Source organism: Sceloporus occidentalis, unplaced genomic scaffold, assembly GCF_023333645.1.
Source record: "Sceloporus occidentalis isolate IW3139 unplaced genomic scaffold, rSceOcc1.0.p SCAF_44, whole genome shotgun sequence".
Classification (NCBI taxonomy): Eukaryota; Metazoa; Chordata; class Lepidosauria; order Squamata; family Phrynosomatidae; genus Sceloporus; species Sceloporus occidentalis.
This window is the reverse complement of record NW_028317024.1, coordinates 3,283,048-3,296,831: the sequence shown is the minus strand read 5'-3', so window position 1 is coordinate 3,296,831 and position 13,784 is coordinate 3,283,048. Positions and strand designations below refer to the sequence as shown.

The window sequence follows — 13,784 nt, the reverse complement described above, 5'->3', positions numbered from 1 at the left end:
AGATGAATATTAGGGACTTAGATATAAGTAACTGGTGTGTAAAGGGCTTAAAGAAATATTATCAGTTGGTTCAAAACGATAAGGTTAGACCTTTTGCGGAGTTAGCAGATGGGTTTACTTATTTACGTATTAAGAGTTACATAGAGTCCCAGAATAGATTACATAATGGAATTAAATCTAAGATACTAACTTTGATGGAAAAAGACATAAATATTAAGACAGTTTAAAAAGTGGGATATGTGATGAAGAGGGCCCTCCAAACAAACCAAGAGCATTTATAAAATGGCAGATTGATATAGGCCAAGAAATTAATTTGGAGGACTGGTATAGAACGCTTTCTCAGTTAAAAAAAAACAAACATACATTGTTTAAACCTGAATGAATTGCAATTTAAAATAATGAATAGATGGCATTTGGTTCCGGAAAGGTTGAAAAAGATGTTTCTGCGAGTCTCCAATTTATGTTGGAGATGTTACATGGAGAAGGGATCTTATGTCCACATATGGTGAAGTTGTAAAAAACTTGATTAGTTCTGGCTTATGGTCGTCTCCGTTCTAGAGATGCTAGAGATTACTGGAATTCAACACTCAATGGAGAGCTTTCTTTTCCATTTAACATGGAATAATGAAAACAACATACAAAAATATCTAGCCCTCCATACACTGATGGCAGCTAAAATTCTTCTGGCTCGTAATTGGAAAAGTCAAGAGGTTCCACATTGGGAAAAATTAAAAATCCAAATAAGTTTCCAACTACAGATGGAAAAAGGTCTTTTAGAAGGCAAGCATGAAATAACAGCTTGTCAGGCTTTGGAAAAATGGCTCCTTTTGTTCTCTAATGATATACTGGAACAAAAGTAGCCACATGAGGACTAATTCTCTTGTATTTTATGAATGAGAGTAATACATAGCCCTTGGCCATTCTGTAATATTTCTTGTATGTCGACTCCCAATATATTTATTTTTATATATATTTTATTTTTCATGTATGTATTTATTTATTTCTTTTTTGTCTATTTTATGTATTTAAATTTTGTGTTTATTTTTGTATACATTTTTCCTGAGATGTTATGTTGATATGTTGATATGTTTTTGTGATGTGGATTATTGTTAAAAATTCATAAAAAAAAAATTTGACAGTAGTTTTACAGGACCCATGTCCTATTAGGAACGCTCAAGTGGCCCCCAAATCCAATACCCCTTTAAAACTATATATTTAAAAATAGGAGACAACCCAGGGAATAGACTTCTTGCATGGCACATGTGCAACTCAAAAAAAAAAATACCCTCTAATTTCTGTTCAGTAGCATACCCCAAGTTCCTCAAGTTGAGGTCCATGATTTTTTATTTTTTTAAGGGAATGTGTACAGGGTGGAAAAGGTGGTGATCTTTTATATATTTTACTATTTTAAAAGTTTTTAAATATGTTTATAATTTTTTTTTTATATTTTCATTTTTTGTGCACCTTTCTCTGCAGCTAGAGATCCCATATGAGGGTCTTTTCAGGACACCATGGATCTCTTGAAACAGGAAATCCTTGTGATGTCACTAGAAGGGTTTCACCTGTGGTACCAGTTAACTGTGCTCATATGGCACTGTACACTTAGCTTTTTATTGTTTTTATTTCTGTAGAAGGAGAAACTTCTGTTTCTCTCTCTCCTCATACTCCCACAGGCTCCTGTGACAGCCTGGCCCACATCCTGCAGCAATCATTCTGTCTTTAACAACACAGTGATGTGGCAGAGCTGCACACTTCTGCTTTCCTGATCACATTTACAAGTGTGATCAGGAGCAGAAGAACCTGCACGGGAGACCCAATCAAGTTCTCTACGAACCCCTTCAGATCTCCGTGACTGTCCCATAACATTTCACCCCATAATGTGAAAAGGCTTATTTTGAGCACTCTTACATTAGATCGCTGAGCTTAGGACCATACGTTTAGACCCCAACTAGAAGGGGTTGACCAGGCTGTCAGTTGACATTTTCCTTTTATTGAGATACCTGACACACTGTGCTGTGGCTTTCAAAATAGTTTTAGTTGCTCCTGTAATAAATTGTACCCTAACAGAGAACTTGACAACATTTTTCCATGTATATAAAATCATCCTTTCCAAAATATATAATTGCATTATCCAAAATACTAAATTGGTTAAGCTGGATGACCCACAGATCTATCTTTTTGTGACCATCAAATAGCTTTCTCATGAGTTGATTCCTTAATTGGTTGGAACAAGAGGTTTATTTTTTAGCAGTGCTGCATTAGTCCAGTCCTTGAGGGCAGCACATTCCTAAACTTGAGCACAGATATCTCAATTAAAGATTTATTAAGCTAATTGTTTTCAGGCAAAGATGCACAAAGTTAATTGCCTATTTGTGGCCCTCAAGGACTGGAGTTCAGCAGCCCTGATCTGTAATTTCTATAAGCAACAATGGAGTTTCTAATTAACAGTAGAATTATAAATTCCAACTTTCTGCTTTGATATATGCAATTGTCAAAAATATCTTTGAGATGCCTTCAGTTTCATACTCCGTGTCATCCTGGGGACCTCTGCTGGTCTGAACATGGTCTAAAAATGTTTTGTAAACATGCTTATATTACTCACGAAGAAGAAGAGAGTGGTTGTTTTAGGGTTTTTATTTGCAATCGATCATTGTTGTTGTTTTTAAATTAAGAACCTTGAAAATGGCTTATTTAACCCCTTCAGGTCCAGGACGTACCTGGTACTTCCTGGTTACCGGTCACCGGTAGACCGGGACGTACCAGGTACGTCTCCTCCAAAAACCGCCCCCACAATCGTGGTGATCGTGGGGGTGCTGCTGCTGTCTGCCCAGGAGTCTGGGCAGACAGCACAGCCTCTCTAAACCCGCCCCCAAGCCCACGATCACTCCCACGGAGTGACTCTCTATCTGCAATCGCGTTTTCAGCTGCCACAGGCAGCTTCAGGGAAGGGGGTGGTGTGTTGAATGGGTCCCCACACAAGTGTGGGGACCTGACCCAACACCCCCCTGCTGCCTGATCGCTCCATGAAAGCGTCAGTGCAGCGTTAACCCCTTCAATGCCGCGATTCCCGTTTTGTAGGGGGCTCTGCTGCTGGTGGTCTGCTTCCAGGCAGACCAGCAACAGCAAAAACGGGCCCCCAGAAGTCCTTTGATCAGTCCTGTAGGACTGATCAAAGAGACTCCTCCCCTACAATCTCCAGTCTATGGGAGATTGTGTCCCAGCTGCCAAAGGCAGCTTCAGGGACAGGGAGACAGGGTTCTTTGTTCATGTGGAGACCAGCCCCCCCCCACCCCCTCCCTTGCTAAGTTAACCCCTACCCCCCTTTTCCTCAATTAACCCCTTCAATGCTGCGATTGTGTATGACCCCCATCGCATCATTGCAGGGGTTAATATTAGTCCCCACAAGCTTGTGGGGACTAAATATCAGTCAATGCTGTGCTTCAATGGCGCATCAGCATTGAAAGAGTTAAAAAAAAAATGTAAATAATAATAAAAAAAATGAATACATTTAAAAAAAATTTATAAAATAATAATAAAAAAAAAAAAAATAACAGCACTGACCTGAAAGTCCAGGGTGCTTCCAGGTCAAATGCTGGGCTGGGCTGATCAGATTGCTCCTGGCCAATAGGAGTGATCGGATCATTATGGCAGCCCACGGATGATCCTGCTCTACAAAGAGAGAGGGGGTCATCTAGGTTAATTATGAAAAAACACAAATTATTAATAAATTAAAAAAATCATTATTACCTGATCACTTGTCGGTGACATTTTAAGTCGCTGATTATTGATCGGTCTCCCTGATTGATGTCAGCGGCCTAAACCTGTCACTTACAAGTAATCTGATAAAAAAAAAAATTATTTAAAAAAATGTAAATGCACATGTTCCAGTTTTGCCCTCATAGCTTCCTCAAAAAATGCATGAACCATGCATGTGAGGCCTTGTTGGACTCATGGGATGTTGGTGAACAAAATGTGGTGTTTTCTTCCACTGTTGCACTTATGGTGTGCAAGAAATTCAGTGCAACATTGAAATGTATGCGTTAAAAACGCAATAAAATTATTTCCCTGTGAAGTTTGGCAGACATCAGTGAAGAAATGGCTAGCTGAAAACTGTCAAAACTACCCTAGTTGAACACCTTGACTCATCTACTGTTCATAAATATATACTTTTATGGGGTAATTTACAGTGGGGGGGCTTCCCAAATGGGATATGGGCCCAGGAAACCAATTTCTGAAAATTCCAAATTTCAAAACTAAAATGCGCATGTTCCATTTTTGCCCTTTAGCTTCCTCAAAAAATGCATGAACCATGCATGTGAGGCCTTGTTGGAACCGGGGGATGTTGGTGAACACAATTTGGTGTTTTTTTCTGCAGTTGCACATATTCTATACAAAATATAATATAAAATCTAAAGCAACATTGCAACATATGCAAAAAAATATAAAAATACCTCAAAATTTGGCAGCAATTGGCGATAAAATCCCTGTTTGAAAAGTGTCAAAATGACCCTAGTTGTACACCTTGACTTCTACTGTTTATAAACATATAATTTTGGGGGGATAATCAGTATCTGTGACAACTATTGCAGTTATTAGACTACCATGCCAAATTTGAAAAAAATTAATTTCAAAATATTTGCCCTAATAGATAAAAATCCTGGCCATGTTGGGTGGTTTCCAAATCAGGACAACTTAATGAATATATTTGGGATAATTTTTTCCCATTGGTTCAATGTGTGTACAATTTGTATGTATACAAAACTGTAAAAAAAAAAAAAAAGTTTATTTTTTTCATTTTTCCCCACTTTTTCCAGTTTATTTCAAACAAAACAATGTACTACCCAGCTTGATATGGTTTCAAATGAAAGCCCTACTTGTGCTGAAAAAAACAATATATGATTTGTGTGGGTGCACCAAATGATAAGAGAGAAATTACAGTTGAAGAAAGACATGGCAAAAACACAAAAACGGCTCCGGTCCTTTAGCGACACCCTAGTTTTAAAATCCTGGTCCTGAAGGGGTTAATATAGTTTTTCCGCAAACAAAGGAAATTGAGTGTTTGTACACAGAGAATGTGGTGTGGGTAATGCAATCATCTGTAGTTTTTTATGACATCAGGGCTTTTTTTTTTTATACAGTATATAAAAACTCAATTAGTTCACCCTTTGTTTTCTTCAGAGGTCAGAAGAGAAAACTGGATGAGGAGGAAGATGCCAGCGACTCTAGCAATGAGGATGAGGAGGGAAGCAGCTCTGAGGCTGATGAAATGGCAGCAGCAATTGAAGCAGAGCTAAGCGATTTCATGTAATACTCAAACCACTAGAAGACAAATTAATCCTTCATGAACATGCAGACAAAACTGAACTCTTGCCACTTTGAGTGTATAATCTCACTTTCCTTTTCTGTATTTTGTTTTCTTCAGAAACATATATGTATATTTGGTGGATTTAACTTGTTTTTACACATTTTGAGTTAGTCTTTTTAAATAAGCGTTACACATTTGATTATTTCCTTTTTCTATTGGTTTGGTACAGTTGTGATTTTTAAGAAATGGAGAAAAAAAGTATTAGTTGGAAATTATCCCATGCCAAAGACATGTTTATGCTCTTTTTCTGAGTATCGTATAATAGGAAAGTCTGTGTTTATTTTATTTTTTTTATTATTTTGGCTTTTGTTTTTTGCACTCAGTGGTTGGATGTTTCCTGTCCATCCCCGGGCAGAAGCTTATGTAAGAAATCCAATAATTGCGTGCTTACCACATTTATCAGACACAAGACGTTTTTAAAAGAAAAATATATTTGTATAGATGCAGTGAATGTTATACGACACATTGGAAACTTGCTTCTAACAGACAACAACGACTTAAATGTTTTTTACGTGTTCAGTTGTGTGCTAGTTTGGTTTAGAAAAGCTGTGTGTACATTTTTAACCTTGCCTCTGTCAGCTCGTGTTGTAGCTCAGTGTTCTGTACTGCCACAGGGAGCTTTCTTAATTTACTGTGTTCTAGACAGAGAATATCTTCATATAGGATTTTATTCAATTAAGAGGACTAATGTAAAGTTTTTGTATATTCTATTTCATATTTGACCGGCAAAAAAGATTTTCTTTTCAATTAATAAAACAAATTCATTTTTGTAGACTTTTGAGTTTCTCTTTTTATTCTGTAAATCTTAATATGATGAGTAATTCACACATTTTTAAACTTGAAGAAACTGCACATGATTAATTAGATTAGAAATATTATGCAGTATAGTACAAAACTTTTAAGGGAGTTTAATGCTGTCCTTTAACCCCTTCGCGACCTTTGCCGGTTCAGGACCGTCATAACAAGAAGGTCACTAAATGACCTTTGACGGTCCTGAACCGTCAAAAAATTAAATAAGCTTAGAAAGTGATCAAGGATCACTTTCTTCGCTTAAACGGCCTTGCTGCAATGCCTCGATGTCGAGGCATTCAGCAAGGCCGAGATCGGCGTCGGGGGCCATGTCTGGCCCCTCCCCGGGGCGTCAACAGCCGCCATACATTGTATGGCGGCGGACGCCCGTTTTAAAAGCGTTTAGGAGGCGATCAACGATCGCCTCCTAAACTTAAATGGTGTTGCTGGAATGCCTCGATCAGGAGGCATCCAGCGACACCAAACACTTACCTCTGGGTTGGCTGTGACCGCTCCGGAGAGCGGTCACAGCCGCCGCTGCCGGTGATCTTCGCCATCAAGCAAGATGGCGGCGGCCCGGGAAATAAAACAATAAAGACGAAAAAGTTCGCTAGAGGGTCTCCAGACCCTCTAGAGAACTGGCTCCACTTGCTGGTTGAATACAGGTACTGCATTCAACCATGCAAGTCAATGGAGCCCAGCTTTCTAATCACTATGTGATTAGTAAAATATTCAAAAAAAATAAATAAAAAATGGAAAAAAAAAATAAAAATGTGCTAACATTTAAAAATAATTATGCAGTGATGTCACTAGGTGAACCATCCAGTACCAGCAAAATGTGTAAAAAAAAATATAAAAAAAGTATTAAAAAAATAAAATAAAATTAAAAAATAAAGTTTATTATTTTGAGCAAGTGCTAAAATTTCTCAAAAATCTCAACAAAGAGTTAAAATAAAAGCACTTCAAATAACCAAGGGGTGTCTAATATATAAAAAAAATGGCTGATGGGGTAAATTGGAGTGGCCTAGCTCAAAGATAGGGCATAGGTACAGACTGACCAAAATGGAGAAAAAAAGCGCACTTCCCAAATGTAGCATTTTAAATCTGAAACAACCCGACAAACCCATGCATGTCGGGTATCACTGCACTCAGGAGATGTTCCTGAACACACATTGGCGTGTTGTTTGACAGTGGCATATACCAGGACCTGTATATCTATAACTAAAGTACAATTTGTGTGAAAAAAAAATTACTATTACAAAGTTTGACAAAGTGTAGTTCTATAATTGGTGCATGGAAAGGGTTAAAATAACAGCATTTGGAATACCCTGGGGTGTCTAGTTTTCAAAAATATATGGTTTGAATGGGTTAAATTGAGTTAACCGGCTTCAAAGATGTTCCAAAGAGGAGATGGAGGCAGACTGACCAGATTTGTTAAAGATTTGGAAATCATAAAACGCTGCTTGTACTTATTGCCCTATAACTTACAAAAAACAGCAAAAAAACATAAAAACATTGGGTATTTCTAAACTCAGGACAAGTAGTAGAATCTATTTAGCTAGTTTTTTTACTTGCTTTTTTAGGTGAGTAAAAGATTTTTCAAATAAGTCATAAAATGTGTTTTTTTTTTCAATTTTTCACCATGTTTTTTTAATTTTTTTTATAGTAAATACGATGATACGATCAAAATAATGGTATCTGAAGAAAGCCCATCTTGTCCTGAAAAAAAACAATATATAACTTATGTGGGTACACTAAATGGGTGAGGAGAAAATTACAGCTGAACACAAGCACCACAAAAGTGTCAAAACAGCCTCGGTCCCACAGGGTACAAAACGAAAAATGAGCCCGGTCCTTAAGGGGTTAAGTTTCTTGGACACTTACCTCCTACTGCTGCTGTGAGAAAAGTACATAACTAAGAGCATCAAACTAATTTTAATCAAAGACAACATGAGTAAAATGCTTTTAAATATTTAATTTTATTCAAGGCAAAGAGTGAATTAAAACCTTCTTAAAGTCATGCCACAACATCTCAGTCAGATGTAAGTCAAGACTTTGACTTTTGAGTTACTCAGTGGTGGACTTGCATGTGTGCTTCAAATTATTGTCCTTCTGCCTAACCCAACTGTGCTGAAACTTTTGCTCACAAACTGATGTCCAGACATTCTCATTCTAGATTTTTTGGTACCATCAATTATGGCAAATCGCCCAGGTCCTTAACCTGTTGACGACCGAAGGATGTTCCCTAATGTGTTCGATGCGATGCCAACCACATGATGGCATGGAATGTCGTTCGTAAAAGTCTTTAGCGTGATCAACTTTGTGCGACTTCACTGTAATTTTTGTTGCTGGCTGCCTATACACATATATACATACACACATACATATATACATACACACACACACATACATATATTGGGACATCTGACCGTTACACCTCAAACGTTGGTCCAGTTATAACAGCTTCCATTCTTCTGGGACCGCTTTTCAGTGAGATTTCTTTTTTCCATTAATCACACAGGAACATATTAATGTCCATGTATTTAGAAAGCAACGTCATAAAAGTTCCTGTCGGTGTAATGGTCAAGTGTCCCAATACGTTTGACCATATAGTGTAGATGGTCCCCATTTTGCAGCTATAACAGCTTCCACTCTGTTTTTGGAGAGTTTCTGTGGGATTTTTTGTCCATTAATCCAGTAGAGCGTTTTTGAGGTCAGGCACTGATGTTGGATGAGAAGGCCTGGCTCGAAATCACCGTTCCAGTTTAACCCAAAGGTGTTCGATGGGGTTGAGGTAAGGTATTTTTATTTTATTTTTTTACTTTTATTACACCGGTCCAATTGATGTTGAATAGTCATTTTTGAAACCCACACTTTACATCGTAGATGTCCCTCTCATGTACTAATTGTTTGACGTGGAGAATGTGTATAGTTTCCAGTTGCGACTTTAAAGGTACATCCCAGCAATCGTATTCACTTTAATGCAGCTGTGTGGCCTCTTTATATTTACATTTTGTGCATTTTGCAAATAAATGGGAAGTTCTACAGAATTTCACTCCCCTAGGTAAATGTCATGCCTGTAATACACTGCAGCACTGGCTCAGTGAATGCTGTGTGCAAGGCTCTATTCATAGTACTTTAATATACATTTCTATAGGGTGTACCTATAGAATTGTCCCTTTTACTTCTCATATACTGAGGAACTTTAGATGCCATCTATGGTTATCATTCCTAACGCTGGTCTTTCCAAAAACTAGTTAAACTGTGAGAACATAGAATATATCTGATAACAGTGAAAAAATAATTATACAAAACCAAAGAGACTTTTTAAACAGCTTCTGGTGAATTTTACATAACCAATAATAACTTTTTTCCCCTCTGCAAAATAAAGTGTTGTCTGAGCAAGTCTTTATGTGAACACGTACTTGCACTGCTAATTACGTTTTAATTTTAAAAAATAAGACTGGTAAATAAAGAATAAACAAAAAAAGAAACTAAAGTTAGCATGTGCTTAATCGCTCATAGATCATGGGATGGGAGGGCATCCTTAAACATCAGTGATTCTTAATATATTCAGTTTTGTTTTTTTTTTATGAAATTGCACGAATTGAGTTGAAATATGTATTCAAAAGCTATAGAACAGATTGCTATACTTTTTTATTGGCACAGTTAGGAGAACGAGTAGTAAGAAAAAGAAAAGAATAAAGGGGATTAATTCCCTTCTCCTTACCCAATCTCTGCAAACTCTGCGTGAATGAAGAGCAATCGGCGACCTAACTGGGGAGAGTACTGTAGCGGTGTAACATACAGGAAAAGTGATCGGCCATGTTTTTTTTTGTTTTGTTTTTTGCTTTTGAAGAAAAGATCATAAGACAAATGTAAAAGTTAGTAAAGACTGAGCCTGCCAGCAGAGTTCTACGCCAATAACATAACTGATGTTTATATGTAAATTTGGTCACCAATGTCTATGGGGCATTTAGAAGGACAGATGACGAATGACCGTGAAACATAACCTGTGCTGTTCACATTTATGTTTAATGAGCCGGGAGAATGTGAAAAACTACCTTTGCCTTGAGCATGATGTTGGACTTGATTACGTTAGTGTTTGACTAAAGGGTATAAGATCTGTTCGGATGTTGGTTTCTACAAACATAGGTCCTAAGCAATGACGTAAAATTGAGCTTTCTATATAACACACAAATCCCTAAAGAGGCAACTTAATGTGAATTAAGTACTATTTTAAACCACCTATCTTATATATAAATATTGTGCATTTCATCACACTATGCAGCCATATATCATTTAGCCAGCCACTATGTCGGTGTACCCCAATGTTGGCATATCCTATCTAATCCTAACATGGCTTTATTGCCCACCATGGAGCTGTATCAACAGTACTACACGTAAAGCCTCTTTAAATAAAATATATATTTTTTATTTTTTTCCCCAAATTGTTTTCATTTTTTTTTTTTCCACTTCTAAATGGTTACATGAAGTTATACTTTTGGACAGAATCAGAAAGTTGATGTTTACCTTAACAAATAGGTCAAACTGTCCACATAGAATTATTTGGACAGTGTACCAATTGAGGTCACTTTCAAGGCATTTTGCAATAATTCCTGTGGCTGCTGCTCTGAAAATCGTAAGGAACATTTTGTGACTCAGAGCAATTGTATATAACTCAATTTTTCTTGTAGTGAAAGAATTGTAAAAGAAGTTCAGCAAGACAGGAATTGTAATAAAGCCAACAGCTTTTCGAAAGAAGGCACCAGCATAATCATGTTACTGTTACTAGGACACTCAAATCAATGGCATTTAATGATAATAAAAAATGGTTTGTATGCAGGCAAGATACAGAGACACTTGTTAACCCCTTAATGACAAAGCCCGTAAATGTACGGGCTCAAAATGCATTGTTTTCAATTGGTTTAGGGACCGTCCATTGTCCTTAAGGGGTTAATTTATTTGTATTAGACTTCTGTCATAGAAATTTTCATAAAATATTGTATGTGAGACTTGCAATCAGATGCTTAATGTAAAGAGTTATAATCCTCTCTTCCTTTTTCTATGAAACCGGCATTTCTCATCAAGTGATTATCCTAGAAACGATGTGCCAAATGCAGATAAGGTTTTTTTTATAGTGTAATATAGAGATTGGGAGACTATGCAGAGACAAATCCCTGCATTATAGGTGATAAACAAGCAAAAGAAACCAAATAAAACGTGAAGTGCTCTCCTATGTTAATGCAGAAGGGGGAAATAAAATCTGCATTCTGCCTGTGTATGCCACCACACTGAGGATTCTTCGTACTGGCCCTACGTAGGTTTATCTATGTTGTAGACATGCCCAATTTATTCCATCTTCAATATAACAATGATTCCATTACTTTTATTTATTGCGTCAACCAGCTTCCAAGGTCTGTTTAACTTCTTGTTAATTGATAGCTAATACTACACTCCAGTTCCAACAACATAAACCCATCTGCTTTTACCTGTTTTTGGTTTTTATTTTTTAACTCATGTTATTTTGCATGACCTCTTGAGGCAATGACTTATACTTCTCAAAATTCTTACCTAATGACTTATCCTTTATCTCCTTTGTTGTAAACAGAAAAAGAACTATTGTTAGGGACCTAAAACAAAATGTAGTCCATATTTACAGAAACATGATAATTTGGGTTAGATTTTGCAAACTATTTTGTAACCAAGTTATTTGTGGTTTTTAATGGGTTACAGTCTTTTTTTTGTATTCTAAAATGCTCTGAGAAACACAAATGTACAAAAAGTTAATAGGAACCAGTGGGATATAAACAGCCCTCAAACAATATGGGTCTGTTGGTTCCAACACTTTAATCGTGTACATAATTTAGTTTTTTTTTTATTATCAAAAGAAGCCAAAAAGGCTAATTATACTGCTCGCTTATTACTATTATATTGAACAATAGTACTTCATGGAGAGATGTGATAATCTGTTGAGTGAAAACCACTTAGGTTTTGAAAACCTAAGACAGCCCTGCAGAGACTTAAATGATTTTTAGATGCTTACATCTAAAACATGCCTGCTCTTGAAGTCATAATGTTATAGTGTGTGTTCTTCAGCAGACTGCTTTCTATAATGACTTTTCATTTCAAATCCATGGGTGATCCACTCTCCCACGCCAGTAATTGCACCAGAAAGTTAAAGAAAAAAAAATCTGCATCCTTCATTGTCTCAGGTGGAGCTATCAAGAACTTTTGTATTCAGAAATCTTGATGTGCTACTTAAAATATTGTGTGCAAATAAAGTCAGAAGATTTTATTAGAAACTCTAAGTTATTCCTTGATCCAGGCATTTAGTTATCCAAGTGTCATGAGTCTTTTGTAACAAACTTTAGGGATTTCTACATTTTCTTTTCTTGCTCTGAATTATAGCCAGTAGACAATTATTGATGAGATCACTCCATATCAAACAAAACAAGAAACTGCAGGACACATTTATTCTGTAACGTCTTATGTTAAGTAAAACAAACACTGGGTAATAATCCCTTCCTTTGTCTACAAATGGTATTAACTTGTTTAATTTACTGAATTACTGAAGTGCTCAGTGAATTCAAGCGTGGTACTGTGATGCCATCTTTGCAATAAGTCAGTTTGTGAAATTTAATCTCTGCTAGATACTCCACGGTCAACTGTAAGTGGTATTATTGGAAAGTGGAAGCGTTTAGGAACAGCAGCAACTCAGCCATGAAGCAGAAGACCACATACAGTCACAGAGTGAGGATACCGAGTGCTGAGGTGCATGGTGCACAAAAGTCACCAACGCTTTGCTGATTCCATAGCTGAAGAGTTCCAAACTTCCACTGGCCTTAATATCAGCACAAAAACTGTGTGGTGGGGGCTTCATGCAAGCTTCACATCACCCAGTACAATGCCAAGCATCAGATCCAGTGGCCTAACTAGAGCTGCGATGTGTTACGTGAACCTGCGGTGCAACAGAGGGGCCCTCACAGTGTGAGAGCAGATGGACAGGAAGCTGATGAAGCGGTGAGAAGTAAGTGGGGGGTGGCGGGGTTATGTTTATGTATGTATGTGAGTATGGATGTATAGGTGTTTGTGTGAGAGCTTGTAAGTGGGGGTGAGAGGGAGTGTGTGTGTTAGCTGAATGTGCACAGGAGTGTTTGAGTATGAGTAAGTGTAATTTATGTAAGTGTGTTTACATATTTGTATATGATGGAAGGGAGGGCAAGGTGCAATGATGACACAGGCCAGCTGTTGAAGTTGGTGGGCTCCGGGGCAATTTTCGCTTCAGGGCCCCGTGGTTTCTAACTTCACCCAGGTCGGCTTGAGTGGTGTAAAGCACGCCGCCACTAGACTCTTGAGCATTGGAAACGTGTTCTGTGGAGTGACGGATCACGCTTCTCAGTTTGGCAATCTAATGGGTGAGTCTGGGTTTGATAAATGCCAAAAATGGAATGTTTGGCCTTTAATGTTTGTATTAGTTTCTATAACAACGTGAAACACTTACATAAAGAAGGTGATTGCAGTGGCTTCTGGGTATATTAGGACAGAAGTGAAAGCTCTCTGACACAAAGGGAGAGGAGGAGCATTATAACAAGGCAAGAAAGGACAACTGGATATTCATATTCATTTT

At 37.4% G+C, this 13,784-nt stretch overlaps 1 protein-coding gene across 1 annotated transcript in view; it reads left to right on the top strand.

The window, feature by feature from the left end:
- LOC149289598 (RNA polymerase II subunit A C-terminal domain phosphatase-like) overlaps window positions 1-5,308 on the top strand; it is a 49,811-nt gene extending 44,503 nt beyond the window's left edge. The window contains exon 13 of the mRNA XM_089490450.1: window positions 5,179-5,308. Within this exon, the coding sequence (XP_089346576.1) occupies window positions 5,179-5,308 (130 nt within the window). The remainder of the gene's footprint in view (window positions 1-5,178) is intronic.
- Window positions 5,309-13,784: the final 8,476 nt, after the last annotated feature.